The sequence below is a fragment of the Molothrus aeneus genome, chromosome 8 (assembly GCF_037042795.1).
Source record: "Molothrus aeneus isolate 106 chromosome 8, BPBGC_Maene_1.0, whole genome shotgun sequence".
Classification (NCBI taxonomy): domain Eukaryota; kingdom Metazoa; phylum Chordata; class Aves; order Passeriformes; family Icteridae; genus Molothrus; species Molothrus aeneus.
In genome coordinates this window covers 9,296,763-9,317,945 of record NC_089653.1, presented here as the reverse complement: position 1 = coordinate 9,317,945, position 21,183 = coordinate 9,296,763, and the positions used below count along the sequence as shown (strand labels likewise).

The following is a 21,183-nucleotide window of genomic DNA, read 5'->3' as shown; positions in this document are numbered from 1 at the left end:
AGGACTCAGCCCAGCAAACCAAGGCAATTTGAGCAGTATCCTGTCTCCCTCCACTGAAAGAGGAAACTGTACCCAAGAAAGAATTTTTTACATCAACGGTGATACCTGAATGCCCTTCTTCCTCTCTCCCAATGAATATGGCAGCTGTCCTAGTTAGAAAACAACATGAAGTAAAGCTCAGCTTTCTCCTCATTCATATTTCAGTTTCAAAATCCAAAGATGTCTTAAGAGTAGCCCATCTGAAACAAGTAAGCTCATGCCATACACTCATCCCCAGCCTTTTTACCATAGGAAGGCAGTGGTCAAGTGCTTTAATACAAAATGACGTTTGGCAGACTTGTAAAAAATAATGTTAATAAAAAATTTAATTAACTCAGTGCTGAAAAAAACACTAAAATCTGCCCTTGGAACAGATTCCTTTATTAAAAATAAGACAGAGCCCCACACAGTCACAGTATAATCCATTTATTAGCGTACCTGGTGAGCCATTGGTGGTGATCCAGGGGACATAACAGCTTTGGCACTTGACTGATTTCAGAGGTACTCAGTCCTTAATAGAAAAGGATTTAATAGCAGGCTACTGCACAAACAAGTTTCTGATGTGGAAAATTAAATATTTTCCCAAACAAGGGAAAACGCAGCCCAGGACATGTTCATTAGTCCAGGTCACAGTGCCTTGTTCTACAAGGAGTAGTCCCAACTTGGTTACCACCAGAGGTGATTCTGTTCTCTCTAACTGTAAGAAACCCCCCGTGAGTCTATCAGGATAGTGTTAAATGCCACAGTGTAGTTTCATCTCTCCAAAGTTTTCATCTGATTGCTGAATATACACATCAAAACCTCTTTTCAGGTGGTCAGTGAATCACTGCAGCTTTTTTGGAGTGAAAAGACTTCCGGATACAGGCTTCAGAGAGAAAGGAAGACAGACAAAAGGCAGATCTACCTCTGTTACCTTGAGATAGCAAATGCCCACTTTGCTTGTTCCTCACCAATGCCTCCAGTCCTTAGAGAAACTGATCTGTTATTTTCTGCTACAGGTTTACAGAGATTACAAGGATAATTGACATCCAGTCCAGGTTAATAAACAGCTGCCTGATTAATTATAGCTTAGACCATAATTCATGGAAATCATCACAACAGTGTTCAGCCACAAGAAAGTGATAAATCTTTATTCCAGCTTCAGGTAGCCAAAGTGTGAACAGGTTTGAGATATTACCACTGCAGGCACTGTAGGTCAGGAAGACCCCAGTACTGGGACAGCCTTTGGAGCACTGGGGCAGCCTTTGGAGGATTGCAATATTCTCTCAAAGAAGCATAGGAGCAGCACCAAGAGCTGCCCCTTAGATCCTTACCATAGCCATGTTTCTACTCCTGCCAATGCTCCTAGCCACAGTGATGTTCCCTTTCTCACACAACCACAATGTGCCACTCTGCCATGCAAAGTTCTCTCAGAGCATCCATGTGGCACAGTGCAGCCACCAGCAACACTGAGTGAGCTCTCAGCTCCTGGAACCAGCACATGCATGAGCCTTATCCAAAGTACTAATGCTCTGAAGGTGGAATGTCTCAGCCCTCCATCTATGTCAGCACAGGGAAAGGTCTGCACAGACCTGGTCTCCCTGCCCAGAGCTCCCCAGACAGACCTACAGCAATTTCTGTGAGCTCGGTGGGACTGCTGCACCTACTGAGACACATGGGGAGCTAACCTCACTGGGTTTTCATCCCTTTGAAGCAAGGCTGCCACCAAGACCACACTAGCAAGTTTAAACTAGCTCCAGTATACAGACACAGCACTGAAATCACTTACAGAATTGCCTGCTAGAGAAAACTGTACTCAAATAATCAGCAGGGGATACAGCCTCCCCTGGCAAACTGCATTCAGTTGTTTACCAAAGTTTAAAGATCCATCAGAAAGAGAAGACACACAGAGACAGTCAGCATGTTATCAGACACCTAGACAGTTTGGATTGAAGAGAGACAGAGAAGCCACAGTCTTAGAAAGGGAACCAACTCTAGAATAATGCATGACAGAGAATATAAAGCCAGGCCCCTTATTTCCTCTCATGGCTGAGAACACAAGGACAGATGGTACTTAATGAAAACAAAAGGCAATTAATTCAGGAACCATAAAAAGAAATTATGTGCTATGGAGAATTAAATTATAATGGTTTTCATTACCAGAAAATACTGGGATTGAGAGCTTAGTTAGATTAAAACCAAAAAATTTAAACATTTATATGGAAGATGAAGGGTGGTTACATTAAATAGTTTTTAAAAGTTAGAGATATAAAGTCTTACACTTTAGGAAAAAAAAAGAACGACAAAAGAATAGTGCACAGTGTTTGTACAGCACCTAGAGGATCAAGTATTTGTACTTCCATTTTTAATGATGATAATAGTAATGCAAGTAATTAATTTAAATGGGTCAAGAACAAAATTCCCCAGAAGGAAAGGCTGTTAAAACTTGTTCAGCACAACTCACACATACTATTCTTTGAAACATCTGCTGCTATCCAACATTACAAAATACAGTCCTAGGGTGACTGAGTGCTGTTCATCCAACCAGGCAGTTCCAGTAAGCCTCAGTGGCAAAGCACATGAATTTGGTTTGGACCACAGTCCCAGGTTAAAGAGTGAAGAGCAACAGCTGTATCCTGAAACAGGCCAGGTCAGTGTAGGAGAGTACTGACAGGCTTGCCTACAGCACAAGTAAGGTATGAAAGCAGGCAAAGGAGATTGGATACTTCCTTCCCTCCTCCTGGCTCATGCAGGACTCAAAGGGTGTTAATTACAAGGATTCTCACAGCTTTCATAGTGACAAGATCTAGGAGAAAGAAATATTTTTAACTAGAACATGGGAATTGCAGAAGACAATGCCAGGCCTACATCTCACTTGTGTTACATGGTAATTTATGCTAACTCCTGAATGGCCACTTGCTAAGTAAGCTTAGGGAAATAACCTCACAGTGTCATCCTTTGGGTGTTTCTATGCCTGTTGGGGTTATGGGTATAAACTGAAAGATCAAACCAGGTTAAACTAGAGATGTGACAGCACCGAAGGCACAGAAACTCCCTTTGAGCTGCTGTATCATGCTGGCTCAGGGGAAGCTGAAGGTAAAAGTCAAATCCCTCCATGTTTCCCAGACAGGTACTGCTCCTGCCAGTATAGAACTTGGCATTTAATCCCCCACAAGATGAAAGGTCTGTGAATAATTGCCCTTGGTCCTCTTGGCATTTTAATGCCTGGGAGATAAGGAGCAGTGTGCAGCTTGCATTTTAGAGACTCTGCCAGGAGCCATAGGACAACACAGGCCACGTGGAGCCAAGCACGGTGCTGCCAAGGAACCAAGTCCGGCATTTTAAACAGGGTTATCAGCACAAAGCTGTGCTGAAGACATTCAGCACCTCAAGAAGAGGCACAAACAGATCAGGTTTGTCTCAAAGGCCAGGTCGTAGGGGTCCTGACATTGCGTGTTTTAAAGATTCTGACAATTCTTCATTAAAATAAAGTTTGCAAGCAGAATTTTAGAACAGTCCATTGCAACACTGGTAGTCCAACTATCCTGTAATACCTGGAAAAGGTAAATGAAACAGTTTAGTTTAGCCTTCACACACAAAAAATCAGCTACCTAGTCAGGTCAGCACCTCTATATTAAGCTAATTTGCAGAAGAAAAATTAAAACTGTAGGCAATCAGTACTTCTTGAACCCAGGGCAATCTCTGGGATTCTGTCACCACATGCCCTGTAATATGACATTGCTAATACACAGACTGTGCTCTGCCTTCTGTTCTTGCATTGGTAATCCCCAGATACTGAACACCTCAATGCCCTGAGTGCAAACCTTCCAGACAGAAGATCAGTGCCTTGACTCAGTTACTGCCTACCCAAAACATGCACATCTGGCACAAGTTCCATGTGTCCCATCCTATATTAATCCTCCACATTCGAGCCCTTGGTTATACATCAAAGCTTTTTGCTCCTCTTCCTGTACAGACCTGTCTCCTCTCTGCCTTATCTGTACACAGTGAGAAGATGCTGCACTGCACAGCTATTAAGGCACTTAGCCCTTTTGTCTACTTATATTTTTTATTACTCAAGAATAATATATTAACTTTAAAAAGTGCTTAAGGCATAAGAGGGAACTCTGTTCATTTGTTTGGATGAGACAGAAGGAAGAAATTGTAATATTCAATAACCTCTGCTTTCTCTCAGCATTGTATCTGTTCGGGCTGAGAACTACATCTTGATGATAGTGCTTGTATAACCTCAAGTTAATCCAGTTTACTCCCACTGAGAGGAATGAAAAGACAAAGAGTGCAAAGAAGAGAAAAAAGGAAGCATGACCCAGAGGTTTCAAGAATAGAACACACTTCAAAGTGGGAAGCTGCTTTGCAGCACACTTACTGTTTTTCACAAGGAGTGAGTAATTTGCTTGAGGTGTATCTATACCCCAGGAGTAATTCCATGTTTCATGGAAAACAGTGAACACAGAAATACTAGAGACTAGCAGCACGAACAAAGGGCAGCTAACAACTATGATGAATGGGGGACGATGTAGGAATTCCCCACAGTGCTGTTAAATCATGATTCAATGCCTGAATGTTTGAGATTAACATTACATTTGGATTTAAGAAAAATTATATGTCTATTCAGCCACTTGAGGTCAGTCTTAAGTTCTTCATAGTAATCATGAGGGCAAGAAAGCTACTGCCTCTCACACCGACAACTGATTCCAGAAGATGCTACTTAGGGGAAACAAAAAAAAGCCCAACCACACACACAAACTACTATAGCAAAAAAGCAGCAATAAAACCACAGCATCTGGCAGCTGGAAATGTGTGACAAAGGATTACAGCAGGAGGGACGAGCATCTCTTAGCCTAGGCAGACACTTGAAAGGGATCCTATGGGAGCAGACCGACTATTCAGAAGAGAAAATGTTCTCCCTAGAGACATATCAGGGAAGCTAAAAAACCCAGCTGTTGCCCTGTTCCTCAACTCAGGTCAAATCTTCTGATTCCTGGAACTGAAGAGAGCTGTTATGAAAAAAAAATCTGAAGATTTCCACTATGCCAACATGTGGTGCTGTCTTCCAAGCATCTCGCCTCTCCTTGCAGCATGTTTCAACTGTCCAAACATACAACCATGAATAGATTTGCAGCAATAGGTATCTCTCTACTTCTACCATTTCTGTGTGCCAGGGAAAAGGAATAAGTGTGATTGCATTAAAGGATTCAGATATTTAGAGCAATGTATACTGATCATTGTTACCACTGTGCACCTGCTTTCTCTGCTTACAGATTACAGACAAAAGTGAAACCAAAGACTTTGAAGAATCAGTCACAACTGTTTTCCTTCCAGTTCTACATTAAAATCTTTTGCCAGTGTCCAATGTCAAAATAAATCTCCATCAGTCACAGACCAGAAGCCACAGCCTTCTGCTGCTGCAGAGCAAAAGGACCATGTGCTGAAATTCCAAGAGCTCAGTCATTTTCATTTTAGCTTGGTCACTTTCTTGATCCAGGGTACGAATTTGCTGACCTTTGTGTACACACCGGGCGAATCCTTCCGACCACAGCCATACCCCCAGGAAGTGATGCCCAAGATGATCCAGCGTCCATTTGATCTCTGACACATGAGTGGCCCTCCACTGTCACCCTGACAGCTGTCCACCCGTTTGTCTTCAGAGAGGTTCCCAGCACAAATCATGCGGTTGGTGAACTTCCGCCCGTAACGGGCCTCACAGTCTTCCCGTGGGAGAAGGGGCACCACCCCCTGCAGCAGGGTTCTGGAATAGGACTTCCCTGGAATAAAAGAGACGAGCCAGACTGATTCACATACAGGCAACAGCAGTGACCTGGTGCAACAGTGCTCCCTACAAAACCAGACACTTCTACATTTCATGTCAAATCTGCCGCACAGAAATAGGCTGAGTTCAGCATCTCTGAAACCACAAGAACTTCTGAAAACAGTGATGCCAAGCCAGACCACAAAAAAAGGAGCTGTAAGATCAAAGATGTGGGGAAGAGGATTGTAGAAAAAGGTTAGATCAAAGGATGAGTCTTACTCCTGATTCTGTCAACAAGTAACTTGAACCTTGTTCAATTTATCTCACCTCTCCAAACCTCAATTTCCTCTTCAGTAAAGCAAGTGTTTTCTCAAGAAAATAAATGCAGTAGTATCTGTTAAGTGCTCAATCCTCAGAGAAGTTTTAGAAGATGTTTCAGAGGTATTCAAATATTATTCAAAGGGAATTCCCTTCATCTTTGGCCAGACTTGAGTCTATTTGATCACATCTCTTTATTAGCCCAGGGTTGCTGAGAACATAAGGCTAATGTGCTATATTAGAGCATGACCTTTCTGTGCCCAAGGTTTATGTAAGTTCACAAGGTAGTAGGTAACTGCTCCCCATTGAGAAAGCTGGGTTTGGTGCGTGGGAAGGATTCTAGCTACTAAGCTCCAGTACAGCTTAAGGTAAGTTACATGGCTAAGTTTCTCCTTGATCCACCCCAAATATCCTGAAGTGACACGTGCAACTGGCACAACTGAACTCTAAAGGCAAATACGTACTTGCAGTTAAAAAGCTGCGGTAATAGCTAGGGAAACAGCTGAGAAGGACGGGCAAGTCCAAAATCAACAGATGAGCTCCTGGGGCTTTTGGCAGGAAATCTTCCTAAACATATGGCTTTTCTCCAGTCATAGCAGCCCCAGAAAGGCCTCCGTGCTCCCTTTTACCTAGGAAGCTTCACAGTAATATGCTCAAAGAGGACAGGTCCAGACTGTCTTGAACCCAGGGCAGAAACCAGACTCAGAGTCCATCTGTCCTTGCAGAAATACACAGGCAGATTAAGCAAGGTAGTCCAAGAAAGATTTCTCACTGAGGGCTCCTTCTACCTCTAAGCCCTCACTTCACTATGACAGTACCATGAAGAAGGCAGGTCATGGAAACATGGGGGCCTCTCACGGGCTTGGTATAGCAGCTCTGCACAGGCTGCTCCCTTAGGGGCCTACTGTGGGCAAATACATGTGTAGAAATGGGAAGAAAGAGAGGACTGTGGCCAGATGGCAGCATTGGTCTCTCCCACAGCTTCAGAGGGATGCTGTGGAAACCAAAGCTTTCACCAATATTGAGCAGACTCAATAAGCCTCAAAATCAGATGAAAACACAATAGCACAAAACCCCACTCATCTTCCTATTCCTTAGCACCATGCACTGGCACAGACAATGGGAGCAGCGAGAACATAGCCCTGAATTGACATAAATTAATGGCCCATGTAGGCTTCTGAAGGCAGACTTCCTCATCCCTCTTGCCTCTCAAAGCCCCACCACTCACCTGTGTCTCCCCAGCCAGAGATGATGCAGGCTTGCCTGTTGATGTCAGACCTCTCTCTCCTGTCAGGCAGGCAGACGGGCAGAACGTGGTGATTGAAGGAGAGACAGTGCCCTTCTCTGCCCCGCATCCGGACCAGGGCTATGTCATTGTCATTGCTGCCAGCCCAGTAGTTCCTGTGCAGGACGATCCGCTCCACGGGCAGCTCCCTCTCAAACTCATCCTTGACACCTGTGTGGTAATCGCCCACACGCAGGAGGTAGCGCCGCACATCAACACCAAACCTGGAGAAATTCAGACTCAAGATCTCAATAGTCCGGCTAAGAGGAAAGCAGACTCACACAAGCTTCAGTTGCTATGACACTGAACCACCTCCTCATACCACAGTGGTAAAACAGTTCCAGCTGCAGGAATGTTGGACCTCTTTAGCAGATATGATCATGCCAGCTGGTGTAGATTTGGTGTCTCAAATCACTATCTACCAGGCTCAGGACTTTTGCTTCTATAAAAATGATTATAATGATTATTATAGTTGCAACAGACTTGCAAACTGACGTATTCACAGTTCCTTAAAGCACTTTAAATGTCAAAATGCTGGTTCCCTTTATGCTGTAAAGTCTCACAGTTAAGAGACCAGCTGTAAGCAGTGAAGGAAAAAGCAAGTCTATATTGAGTTATCCCCATAAGCACTCCAAGATCACACACATCATAACTTGAAGGTCTTACTTTAGAAACTTTGCTCATGTAGTTCCACTGGGCTAGGAGGATAAACTTGCATGAGGTTATCTTGTCCATCACTGAGTATCCCTTGGGGCTCCCCACTCCCAAACACACCTTTTGAAGCAGTGGGCTGCAGTCACCACCCAGCAGCTGCTGATCAGCGTTGCTCCACACAGCAGTCGAGTATCTCGACGAAAACCCTTCAGCCGCAGTGAGGCCTGCCATGGCCAACTGCCTCTGAAGGAGAAACAGGAATAAGCAGTCTCACACACATGGGAGCCATTTTCCTCTTTTCCCATCCACTCTGTCTCATCTGGGCTCAGCTGGCTTGCATTCTTTCCTAGATACTGGTTCAAACCAAGTTCAAAAATCACCAGTGAAAATGCATTAATGTAGTCAAGCATCTCCCAGGCTATTTCCAGAGCCTGAAGGAAAGCTGGAACCAGTCTGACTCAGCATTTACAGGGTAGTACCTCAGAGACTTGTTTCCACCTATGATCCTTTTCTTGCGACGGTGAAGCAGGCGCATCCCACACACTTCAGACTCTGGACCTGCATGGCAAAGTTACAGCAGTTGGATAGGGACCTTCACCTTAGAGTATCAGAATTGCTGTCACAGAGCCAAATACCATTCAGCTTCTCTGAGGGCATTAATCCTCAAGGTTGTGGATTTATGGACTGTGGACTGTGTTGTGCATATGGAATTCATAGAATATTTGATCCCATAGGTTTCCTTAATTTCACCAGAGGTGCTTACCTGAAGTCTCTATAGTATCATGCCAAGAGTGGGACCTATACTTACACTTCCTCAGTATTCTAAATCCCAAAGATTGCTTATGATTGCTGTTCTAAGGAAGAGTATGGTGACTCGGCTGTGGGGAAATTGTGCAGGCTCAAAGGCCTGACATGGGTGGAGCTCCTCAGTCTAATTTGGAACACTCTGTGCTGCTAAGAAGATACACTGAAAACAAGAAAAACGTAGGAGGTGCAGGACAGGACATGCTTATTTTGTAGGTGAAGTTTCAGCCAAAGACAAGAATGACAGGGAAAAACCACAAAAACATGCAGAGATCCTACAACCAGAACTCCAGATTCCTGCACAGAAGAAATGGGAATGTCACCTGTTCTCTTGAAATCTTGGACCTTTTCTTCCACATAGTCACAGATCACCCCAGCATCCTCACTGTGCCAGCAGCTGTGAATCCTGGTGTCAGGCGTGGCACATTGGCCCAGGCTGTCCTCCATGCCACTGCATTCTATGTTGTCCAGATGGATGGGCCCATGGCCTTCGCCAAAATAAGCCATTGCCCTGGCTTTTGCTGTCCCACTGCAATTAGAGAGAAGGTGGCTAATCTGCAGTGAGCAGGAGCCTAGTGAACCTGAGTCACCAGTGCATTTTAAGTGGAGTAATATTTATGTGTCACTCCACACACCGACAGTAGTAGAGTGAGAAGAGCAACCTACTCCCTCAAGCATATCTGGGTGTGCCAAAACTAAAACTAAGCCCCCAGAAACAAGTCCAGAAGTGCTCCTGAGAGCTGTTTCTGTCTGTAAGATGCCTGTACCACAGCTCTTACCTGAATCCCAGCTGCCTGCAAACCACTGCAGCATCTCTGTCTGTCCAGTCATCGTCACAGACACTGCCCCACTGCCCGTTCAGCAGGACCTCAACCCGGCCCTCCTTGGTGCTTTCTCCATCCACCAGGCGCACAGGAGGCCCTGAAGCAGAAAACACATGAGCTGCTGCAAGCAAAATAACCAGAGGGGTCAGCTGTCCAAAACTTGGGTTCTACAGAAAAAGATGAATCCCAGACGTCAGTAAGCTTAAAACTAAAAGGAAAAAAAGGGAGAAAGAAAATAAAGAAGTGTGTCTATATGAAGACATTTTACCTCTGTGCTGAATCAGAACACTATATACATACTAATTTATTTAATACATACTGGAAATCATCAGTGGATCATACTCTGAAAGCTGGGTAAAGAGGAGAATAAGAACAGAAAGAAAGTTATTAATCCTAAGGCAAGAGTTAGACAAGCTTAAACATGCCTGGGGAAAAAAAAATCAATTGAATTGTAAAACTAGTACATGATTCTAAGCAAGAGAAGAGTTCTATATCCAGGAAAAACAAAAATTTGGATGCCAAACAAATGTCTAACAAACTGGAAAGTCTCCTGTCGTAAGGAAAGGGGAGAGTATCAGGCATTATATAAATGAGGAAATTATGCTAACTTGAAATACTTTCACAATTTTAATTAGAAGTGTGCCATCCACAAAAGGGAGTGCAAACAACAACACCTTGCATCTGAAATCCTCCTGTCTTTGCTAGGTGTGGCACTAATGTAACCACACCTAAGTTTCCTAAAAGGTCTAGTAAAAGGGTTCCCTTGAGCAATGGCACACTAAGGCAGCCACTGTCCCTCAGCCCCTGAGGTTTGTTTCAGAGACTGCCAATGCATCTCTCTCCAGTTTCCATTTATCTGCTGGTCTGATAGTAGGTCTGGTGGAGCCACAGATTTGTGGCTCTGCCCCAATTCAGCCAGGGCTCATTCCTTCTCAAAAAGCAGACCCCTTATTGAAACAGCACAGGGAAAACTCCCACATCTGCCAGAGCTTACAAGGGAACAGACCAGAAAGTGAAACTTTCCCACTGTTCAGGGCAAGAGCAAGGTGAGTTACCCAGGCTGCCATCCATGACCGTGTTGCTTTCTGGGGAACAGCGGACTCCCAGATCCTCAGCATGGGAGCAGTCATGCTGCCCCCAGTTGCTGTGGGGACAGTCCAGGAGAGTCAGCTCTGTCCCCACACATGCCACATCATCCAGTAAGATGAAGCCTTGGCCAGCACCATACTCTCCTTCAGAGGCCAGGGCAGCAGGACCACTAGAGGAAGGAAACAGAAAATTGTCATTGAAAAAATTAACATTGAAACTCTAAATGCCACAGAAGGACCCAAGCTCAGATCCAAAGAGAAACTCCCCTGCTTAACTATGGTACCGGTGGCCTTCTGACCTAAACAACTCAGTGGCCACACAGGATGGCAACCAAGCACCCTCATGTCTTGCCAGCTTCAGTTTTCAGGGAGGCCTCCTCAGACCAGTCAATTTTCTAGTGTTTGGTCAAAGGTACATTCAAAGGCACAGAGGGCCAGCAGAGGCTGCTTTGCAGTCATGGCAGGTACATCAATTTGAGAAGGGGCTGGCAGAGGAGGCATCAAAAATGTCAACATTTAAGTAATTCTATTTCTTTTTATAGGAAACAGCTACCTGGAATTGAACTGCAGAAGGCTGCAAACTTAGGCACTAAAAGAGATGACAAACATAGTACGTAGCTGAACTCAAATGGAAGAATTTAGTCTTTTTTTCATCTATAAAGTTGAAATTTTAGAAGGAAACCCTAATCATGTTTAAAAAAGCCACATAACCCCATTTTACTAGCTCAAAGGCAAGAGTATCCTGATTTTAAACTCCTACCTGAAGGGATGACAGCTCAGCAATGGGCTGAAAATCCCTATTGCTACTCTTTTTTGCCCTGATGGTCTTTGTTCAGCTACTGAAGTTGATACATTTGGAGCAGATAGGTGATATCCTTTTACTAATAAAGTAGAAATGACACCTGCAAATTTAAGGAGCGTTAAAGAAAATTCTCTGATTTTGCTGAGGGGTTCATAAGGACAGTATTAAGCCTGTTATCTGCTTTCAAAACAGGCTGAGGCAAGAGATAATAGATTTATTTTTGCCCCTTGGAAAGGATGTGGATACCTAGTAATCTTTCCTTAATAAGTTGTATAATGGTAATAAGCCTTCTAACAAAAACACCATTGAAGGATTAAGAACCGGCCTATCCCAGTCAATGGTGATGGAATCTAATCCTGGAAATTAGGAAGCACAGACACTACACACTCTCAGTCCTACCTGAAGCCCAGCTGCCTGCAGACCACTTGGGCAGCAAGGTCTGTCCAGCCATCATCGCACACTGTGCCCCAGTCTCCATTGTAGTAAACTTCCACCCTGCCTTCGCTGGGGCTGCGGCCGCCGGCCAGCCGGACCATGCCCTCTGCAGGGAGTGGGAGAAGGAAAGGGCAGCACTCAGCAGGGGAGAAAAGAAACAGCCTGTGCATCATGCTAGGTCTCTGTACCACCCATGAGTGAAAGAAACAAAAGAGACAGATGTCTGTGGATACTCAAAATACAAACGTTCATTGGTTCCAAACATACCGATCTGTCAGGGGAGGATTCACTTCAGTCTTTCCACACTACCTGAGCAAAACCGTGGGAACACCACTGAGTCTGCCTCTGATCTACTCTCTGCCTCCACATCCAGCAGCCCTTGTGGGAGCCATATATGGAAGCTGTGCAGGATCCTGAACCGGGATAAGGGGGTTACCTGCTGAGCAAGTCAAGTAATGGGGGGTGAGACCGACCGCATCTGACTGGCAGAGCTGTACATCTGTACCTGTGAAAGGGTCACAGGAGACCCCAGCGTCTTCAATGTGGTCACAGTTTTGCTGTCCCCAGTCACTCTTCTTGCACTGATCAAGGGAGAGTTCATTCCCTGAGCACTGCACTTCATCCAGCAGGATTGGGCCAGATCCCTGCCCGTAGTGAGCCCATGACAAGGCTTTTGGGGTCCCACTGTAAACATTACAGATATGTATGCTCAGTAAGGAAGGCCACAGTCTTGTGTCCTCAGATTCTGCCTTGCACAGGGACTCTCCTATGCTAGGTCACTGTCCTCCCATAGATCATCTGTATTTTTGACACAGTAGAGTTGCCAACTGTTAATTGAAATATGTTATTGGAAAGTTTGCAATGAGCCCTTCCAGCAAATAACAAAAATGTTACTACAACACGAACAGTTCAGACTTCTGCAGACAATGATGTACCATCAGTCTCAGTTACAATCTCATAACAGGCAAAACTCCTAAAGATTGAGGGATCTCAAATTTGAATAATCTATTTTAAATAATCCTGTACTGAAGTGATTTTCAAGAATGGTCCGTATACAACAGCTCCCACGTTAAGCATTGAATTGCACACAGAAGAATGAGGTGGTCTCTCTTGCTTTCCTGTCTGAAGAGGATAAGGGCAGCCAGTGAAACTAGAGGTGTTTAAACTTAACCAAGTAAGAAACTGCAGTTCACATATGGAAATCACCATGACAAGTTGTCATTGAGGCCAATAAGATTTGTATTATGATTTATGCAAAAATGTTGAACAGGGGTAAACACAATCCTGAGACAGGAATGTACCTTTTTTTTTACACAGCACAAACCCATAAAATTGAGAAGAATGGGGTACAAAATCCCTTTATCATCCCATCAATCCAGAATTACGTTTCCCAAGGTTTCTGTGTATCTCCTATAGGAAGGGCTGGTAGTATAGTGAATGGACATGCTCTCATGTTCTTCATTCTGCCTACTTCTATTACTACTCCATGACATTCAGCAAGGAAATTACCTGAGTCCCAGCTGTCTACAGACTACTTCAGCATCCTGGTCGTCCCACTGATCATCACAGATGGTTCCCCACTTGCCATCATGGTAAACCTCCACTCGCCCTTCAAAGCTCTCCTTCCCCCCAACTATACGAAGTGGGGCACCTACACCTGTGCTTCAAGGAATGGAAAGAGAGCACAACAGAACAAGACAGAGACAAAGCACATCCAGCAGTTTAGGGTGTAGAACCATTCTCTAGCCAGAGGAGCTCTCCTGATGCTCTCTTACCACATCCTCCCCTCTAGACCCCCAACAAGTACCCATGATTGCAGCCCCCAGAGTGGGATACTGCTGTCTCTTTAATTGGCTGCTGTGGTGACCAGGAGTTTTCTGCCTGTAGACAAAAACCTGGCTTGATAAAAAGGGGATGCGGTCATAAGCACCAGCCATCTTTGGGCAATTGAGATCTTTCCCTGGAGATTTACCTTCTGGAGGAACACAAGTTACCACGGCACTCCCCTGGTTACAAACTCCTGACAGAGCTTCCTGATAGCCACACTGCAGCAGGGCTTCCTCATCTCCATGGCAGTTTGCTGACTGCAGGTGCAGGGGAACAGGCCATGGTCCAGAATGACTCTTCTTGCCAGCTGTGCCGATCTCACTGGTACAGAGGATGCAACAGAGCAATGAAATGCCACAGCACAGCTTGACTTACAAGTTCCTGCTGTTGTTGTGACTCTCCAGGCCAGTTGTGGCATTTCACATCCTGGTGTGCCCAGTTAATTGGAAGTGCATAAAGGGGTGACCATTTACCGTCTAATGAGAAAGCACAATCAAGCACACAGCACTTCCCAACCCCTTTATGTGCCCACCTACTGCAGAGGAGTTGGTGTAGTCAGAAATGGCACTCTCATTTGAGAACAATGAACAAACCCATTAACAGGTTCAAACACCAACTATCTGAATCACCTTCCCTCTCTGTGGACCTTATCTCCTTGCTGTTTAGAAGTTTGAATGTCCAAATCCCAGACACCCAAAGAGCATTCATACTCCTAAAATTTCTGTTAGATCACTATAGTAACTCCAGCTGATGATCATAAAAAGGGAAAGTGATCTCATAGCTCACTTTTCACAGCCTGGAGCATGAAGCAGAGACTATTGTTTCAAAAACTTCTTGCAAATGATGATTGGTTGGGGGTAGCCACAGAAAGAAAACAGTAAAAAAAGGACTCCGGTAAGTGGAAAATTAGACCACAAAACTCCTTTCTGCCAGCCAGAGGGACTGTAACCACAGAGGCTGCTCTTTCAGAAGCCACACAAGCATGTACCTCTCACAACTAGACTGAGGTTCCCACCTGAGACCTAGTTGCCTGCAGACAACACTGGCATCCCAGTCAGTCCAGTGGTCAGCACAGATGGTACCCCAGAGTCCATTGAAGTACAGCTCCACACTACTGTCTTCAGCCAACCGCACAGCACCTTCCAAAGAGAAAAAAAAACAACCAAAAACCAGCTGCTATCTGCTGATAGAAGTTTCAGACCAGCAAGTCTTGGACTTGCATGTCGCTGAGCTGAACTGCACTTGACTTCTTTCATTCCTGTTTTACCTGTGCTGGCACTAAAGTGATGTGCATGAAAGAGTGTGGGGTGGGGCACCTTCCCAGTCCCAGCAATGGCTGATTGGGAGGATGGTTGGTGTTATGGTCTTTTCAAATCCATGGTAATACCAGCAGGAAATTTGGCTTCTGCAAAAGCTCCTGGATTCTCCTTCTGTGAATGGGCATGATTTTACATGCTATCTTGAAAGGGTGTGTGAAAATCTATCTAATTACTTCTGACACTCCACTGATCTCTTTCCATCAACCACTTCACCTGCATGACAGTGTTGCTACAGTGAGATGTTTAGTAACAGCAGATGAATCCTCTTTAATTTCTCTAAGAAAAGGAAGTGCCAGTGTCTCCCACACAGGCTAGCCTCTAGTATATATAAAATACCCTTTCAATTCCCACCCCACCAAAAATTTTACCACTGTTTAGAAGGCACATTTCCTCACTCAGTTTTAGTACTTGCAAAGGACACACTTGTCTGCAGCACCTCAGTACAGGAACACAGCACCACTACACTTATATTCCTCTCTTTAATGAAGACATCTTTGAAAGAACATCCACTGACAAGGGAAAAGACTGTCAATTCACTTATTAGACTGGTGTTTCAACTGTTCTGCAAAATGCAGGAAAAGCGAGGAAGGTCAGAAAAAAGGACATTTTCAAGAATGCTGCACAGCAGCCAATGCATTGAGAGAGCTCAGTCCTTCTGCCAGCACTGAGGAAGTTTAACACGAGCCTATGACCTGCCTTGTCACTAAAGATTTTATATTGAAGAAGTAGTTTATATTTGAACTGCTACACTTACGTGAGGAATGCTCTGATATGGACCCTAAAGGAGAAGAAGTGGGTTGTTTTCTACATAACTGAAACTGTTTTCAAAGTGGCATAAGTTAGCAGTAGAAAAAAAGAAGTCTCTTTGTATAAGAATAAAACATCTATACAAGGCATTACAGCTACAGCAGCTTAAATCCACCCCCTATGATATACAGACGTTTTTCTCCCACACAGGCTAGCCTCTAGTATTAATTATTTCAACAGTTCAGAATAGCCTTTGTACTGTGCTTTTTCCACAGGGTGTTCCACCTGCCACTTACAAGTCTATGCAGCACACACTGCTGGCTTGAGCCCTGAGGCAGCAGAGCCCTTACCTTGGTTACAGTCACAGTTGGCCCAGCCGATGGCTCCTGACACAAGCCTGTAGAAGCACCAGGGCGTCGCTCCCCCGTCTGGGTTCCTGCAGAAGTTGTGGTCCCCCAGGCCACGGTCTGGGTACTGCTGGACATAGTCAGGGAACTCTGCCCAGTTGAGACACTCTGCCCCGGCCTCGGTGACCGCCAGTGAGCCATTGTAGTAGCCAAGAGGTCCCACAGGACACACGCTGGGAGCTGGGCACAGGAAGGGAGGGTTACCATCACCATCACACACTGAAGCTCAGACAACATGGGAGACACCAGCTGGTTAGGAGAAATACCCCTGGTGTTTGCAGTCTCAGCTGCTGCTTGCTTGATTCAAACTCTATCACTCTCCAAGGTGCTGCTCAAAGAATATTCATAGTACTCACTGTCTAAATCACAAACTGATCTGAAGCAATGAACTGCCCAGACAGACCTTTGAAGAGTGTTAACTTAGGGCCCAAACATGACAAGTTGAACTGGTTCCCATTACTGTACATGCAATACATGTATTCACTTTGGAGCAGAACTGCACAAAGCAGGAAGGTGGGAAATGTATTTCATAGCATGTAGTTTCCCTATACACATGAGCAGATCACCTTGCTTATCTGGACTTGGCTAATATATTCAAATTTATATTGTGGGAAGTGCAGGTGCCAATGTTTCAGTGCCCATGTGAAATATCCTGTGTAAAAATACCCAATAATTAATTTATTATGGTCCTTAAAAAGGAGAAAACTCTCCATTCATGGCACTGAAATAACAAAGTGGGAAAAAACCATCCAGGTTTTGTGGGCTTTATAGAGTCCATAACATGGGAAGAGTAGACTGAGAAAGGGACATTTACAGCTCTACTCACTAAGCAAACAGAAAGAAGCCAACACTTTCAGAAAACCCTTCTGCACCTGAGGGTAAGAGCAAGGGTACAAAGTAACGTTGCATCCTGTCTTTTGCCTTCTAGCCACTGCCAGGCCCAGAGGGGGTAAGCGACAGCTGAAGGTTAAATGCAAGGTACAAAAATGAGAAGCAGTTGGAAGTCAGTGCCTGGAAAACAAATTATATGTGTGGCATCAACTGGGATGGTGTCTGAGAGGGTGTCTGAGAATTCAGTAGTTGTTAGAGCAGAGGAAAAGTAAGCATGTAAAAAAGACCAAGGCAAAGAAAGAGATTAAAGAAAAGAACGTGTAGGAGGAGCAGGGAGCTGCAAAAGCATTCGACATGAAGGAACAGAAGTAGTCTGGCCATGTTGGTGAAGGAGATGAACAGGCATTGGGACAAGAGAAAAGATTGAAGAAGTGATGAAAAGAAAGGAAGAAGGCCAGGTAGCAGTGGTTCATCGTGCCTATGGTCTCAGATCACCACTGCAGGAAAGAGTCTGCCCAATGACTGAATTAATAACTTCTTGTTCTTACCTGCACTCTGCAAATGGTTTTGGTTGGGCTTGGATCCCAGGAAAGCCTGGGAAAAGAAACAGAACAAAAGCAGAGAGATGATTATCCAATGAAATAAACATGGGCATGTCCTAAAAGCAGCTCAGCTTTGGGCAAACACACCCTAGTAACCAGCCTCTTCCCTGGTCTCCCCGTTGCTCCTCTTCAAATGCAACCATAGCTCTGTCCACTAACAACAAAATGAATAATTACTGGCCTGCAGAGATTTACCCTTGATCTAAGCACTACATTACTGGGCTCTGCTTGTTTTTTTTCAACAGAGTTGGAAGTCTGAATGATATGCCTATGGAAAGGAAATCTAGAAGAAAATCATTATTATCAGTAAGAAAAATAATAACTACTAATCCTCTCACTGTTTATAGGGCAAGTCATCTACAGCTACAGTAGCAGATATTTATTTACTTGAGTGAGAAGATGATGCCCACAGGATTCCTGTAAAATGGTAATAAACATCCATGTATAAAGTAGGAAACATCAAAGGAAGAAAATCCAAGGCCTTTTGAGGATTTTGGTTTTAATACTTGAAAATATGATATGGCCTATGCTGTTATTATCTAAATGGGGTTAAATAGTTAAGACCAAAAAATATGAAACAAAGTCCTCAGAATTCTAGTGTCCTGTCTGGCCCCACAACTGCATTTCCTCTTATGGGCAGGTTTTTTGTGGTTGCAATGTGACTATAGGCTGAGAGATAGGGATCTCCACTCAACATCACTACATAGTGTGCAAGCAAGTGCAAGACCTTCACAGACTCAGAGTGAAAAGAAGAAACTATACATGCTTCTGCTAGCTCCTTGTAGTTTAATTAGTTTCTAAATGAACATTTCTAATACTTTTATAGGAAGAAAGAGTTGTAATTCATAGAGCAGAGATGTGCAGCTAAAGGATAGCTAAAGGATACTAGCTATTGGTAATGGTTGTGGTTTTCTTCAAAATGTAGTAATTTTGCCTCTCTCACCTTCACCTCTTCCTGGAAAATAGGAAAAGTTATATTTGGAATTAAACCAAATCCACTTCTGGAATAAGCAGAGGTAATTCCCACAGAAATCTGACAAGAACAACACCTATTCATGTCAGATATAATTTTCAAATCAACCTTATGAATATGATCCAGAAAGTGCTGACAACCATGGCCACGCTCCAGCATCACTTCCCAGAAGTCAGAATGGGATACTGCATATGGAAGATGAATTCCTGACATGGTTCAGTAGTAGCAGATCAGATCTCAGGTTTATATGCACAAAGGGATGCACAGATAAACTCTTTTCAGGCAAAAAATTCATCTGTTTGCATGTATCAGGCTGTTGCAAGCCTACATATGGTTTCCAGACCAACAACACTGAAGGACTTACCTGATGATCTCAAAGCTCTTTGCAGAGAGTAGAAAGTGAGCTAAGCTGTACTTTTGTGACTGCACCACAATCCAGGTCCCTCAATCCCCAGCTTTTAGTGCACACCTGCACACACATGTTAGCCTGCCAGTGATATAAATACGAGAGACTGAACCTGCTCTTCTTGGACCACAAACAAAAGTACTTCAGTCCAAGTAATAAGCTTCCCTTCTAATGAAAAATCAGTTGCTGCCAGTTTCTGTAGCAGCTTCTAAAATACTCCAACGCTGACCATCGCCGCCAATTAAATTCAGTGCAAACAGCCTATGCTGCAGGCATTGTCCCAGGTCTGTGCAGCTATAAATCATCTGTCCACAAGCAAGGGAGACAATCAGCAAAGAACAGGATATAAAGGATCTTTCCTGCCAGGGTCACTGCAGTGCATGAGAAACACTGGAAACGCAAGCCAAAGCATCTGCAAGCCCTTGTGTATTCTGCTTTCCCGGTTTATTTCTTTTTCTGGATTTATATGCACAATGAAACAAATCTCTCCCCAAGCCCCCAGTCCTTCCCAGAGACCACAACTGCCTAAATGCTCTAGAAAACATTTTCAAGTAATAACAAGATCCACTTACAGGGAGGATATTAAAGAGCCATGTGACTTCTTACAAACAGATAGAAAAACAACCTTTTCTTACCTCCACACATCTGAGACAGGATAGCAGACTTGAGAGCTCTACCAGGAGCCCGAGTATTTTGGAGATTTCCATCCCTCGTATACAAAGTGTCTTCAAGCATCACATTCTCGTTCAGCTGCCAGGGTGTGCTTTCCCACGCTAGCCGCTCCGCACCGGAGGGAGCGGGGTGCCTTATCCATTGCTACGCAGGGAAAGGGATGTGAGGAGAGGGATCAAAGTTCCCCGCAGCATCTTAGAATTTCACTTTCCTGTTCCTCTCCCCATCTCTTCTCATTGATTCTTCTCTTCAGAAAGGGGAAGAAGAGAGGAGAGAAATAAGGGAACAGAACACGTCCCCGAATTTCTCTGGCACATTCGGAGGGGAGCACAAGCGCTGGGGCACAGCCCTTAGCCCTCTCCTCACCCCGCCCCCGTGCTCCAGGTACGCGCTGCTCGCAGTGCCAGCCTCCGCCTCCCCGCCCCTTCTGCCCAGCGGCGGGGCCGGCCGCCGCTCCTCTCCTCTCCTCTCCTCTCCTCTCCTCTCCTGCAATGTCCTTCCCCAGTTGCCTTTTCCTCCTCTTCCCAAGGCACAGAGGCTGCAGCACGGCAAGGAGCTGGGGCTGCGTCCTATTGCAAAGCCCCCAGCAACAGCTGGGAAAGGCAACGGCGTGTGCGCGTACATTTGCCAGAGATTAGACTTCTTGGAAGGAATCTGGACTTTATCCCCCCCACCGCTGCCTCCTCGATTAGCAGCTTGCAGCTTCCCGAGGTCAGCTCTCCTCAGATTTGAACCCAGGTAAATGGGACCCAGAAAACTCTAAGTTAAGCAGCTTCCAGATCTCCCCCAGAAAACCCACAGGTGGCACAGCCCTCTCCAGGGTGCTCCCAATTTTCAGCCCTCTATCTTGCCATCGTGGGTATTGCCACCAGAGAACTTTGCCATCGAGCGTCTCCTTGACCTTGAGCTATATTTTCCCTCAATTGCCTAGGATGCTTTCCAGAGGGTTAATCATTATGGTATTACTATGAACAATCCTATCCCATAGGGGGTTTTAGCATTTTCAACTTGCTGGTCCTTCATATGAATTAGGGTTCAAGGCTACAAGCTTTAAACACTATTAAATCTAAGAAAGCAATTGGGTCTTTGAAGCTATTCAGTCTTGAAAATGCTTTTTTTACGCTTTCCTGGTGCTGCTTCTCTGCTCAGTCTAATGGGCATTTCTTATATTCTGATTTTGGAGCAATGAATTCGTGGTGTCTACAGCATGAAACATGAAGGTCACCTTTAGGAATGAGCTCACTTCTGGCCAAGTCTGCTGAATAGCACTTGCAAAGACACCTTCAGCATAAAAACAAGGAACAGGCTGCTAAAAATCTACTGACTTCACAAAAAGCGTCTTTTTTTTCTTCCTTCACTTTTGCCCATTACTCACTTCATGTGACAGTTCTGTGTTGCCTC

At 44.6% G+C, this 21,183-nt stretch overlaps 1 protein-coding gene across 1 annotated transcript; it reads right to left on the bottom strand.

The window, feature by feature from the left end:
• Positions 1–5,493: 5,493 nt before the first annotated feature.
• On the bottom strand, positions 5,494–19,817 carry LOC136559539 (neurotrypsin-like). The gene is made up of 15 exons (XM_066554815.1): positions 19,746–19,817; positions 17,678–17,723; positions 16,242–16,478; positions 14,841–14,964; positions 13,971–14,146; positions 13,508–13,655; positions 12,504–12,682; positions 11,963–12,104; positions 10,729–10,931; positions 9,629–9,770; positions 9,173–9,378; positions 8,525–8,603; positions 8,166–8,288; positions 7,335–7,615; positions 5,494–5,804 (listed from the first exon to the last, which is right to left on the bottom strand). The coding sequence occupies exons 1-15, from the start codon at positions 19,815–19,817 to the stop codon at positions 5,494–5,496; spliced, it is 2,469 nt and encodes an 822-aa protein (XP_066410912.1).
• Positions 19,818–21,183: the final 1,366 nt, after the last annotated feature.

Coding starts and splice junctions, on each gene's coding strand:
- LOC136559539 (XM_066554815.1), bottom strand. CDS start 19,817: ATGGAAATCTCCAAAATACTCGGGCTCCTGGTAGAGCTCTCAAGTCTG. Junction 9,771..10,728: donor GGTCATGGATGGCAGCCTGG/GTAACTCACCTT, acceptor TTTCTGCTTCAG/GGCCTCCTGTGCGCCTGGTG. Junction 8,604..9,172: donor CCAAGATTTCAAGAGAACAG/GTGACATTCCCA, acceptor TTTGCCATGCAG/GTCCAGAGTCTGAAGTGTGT.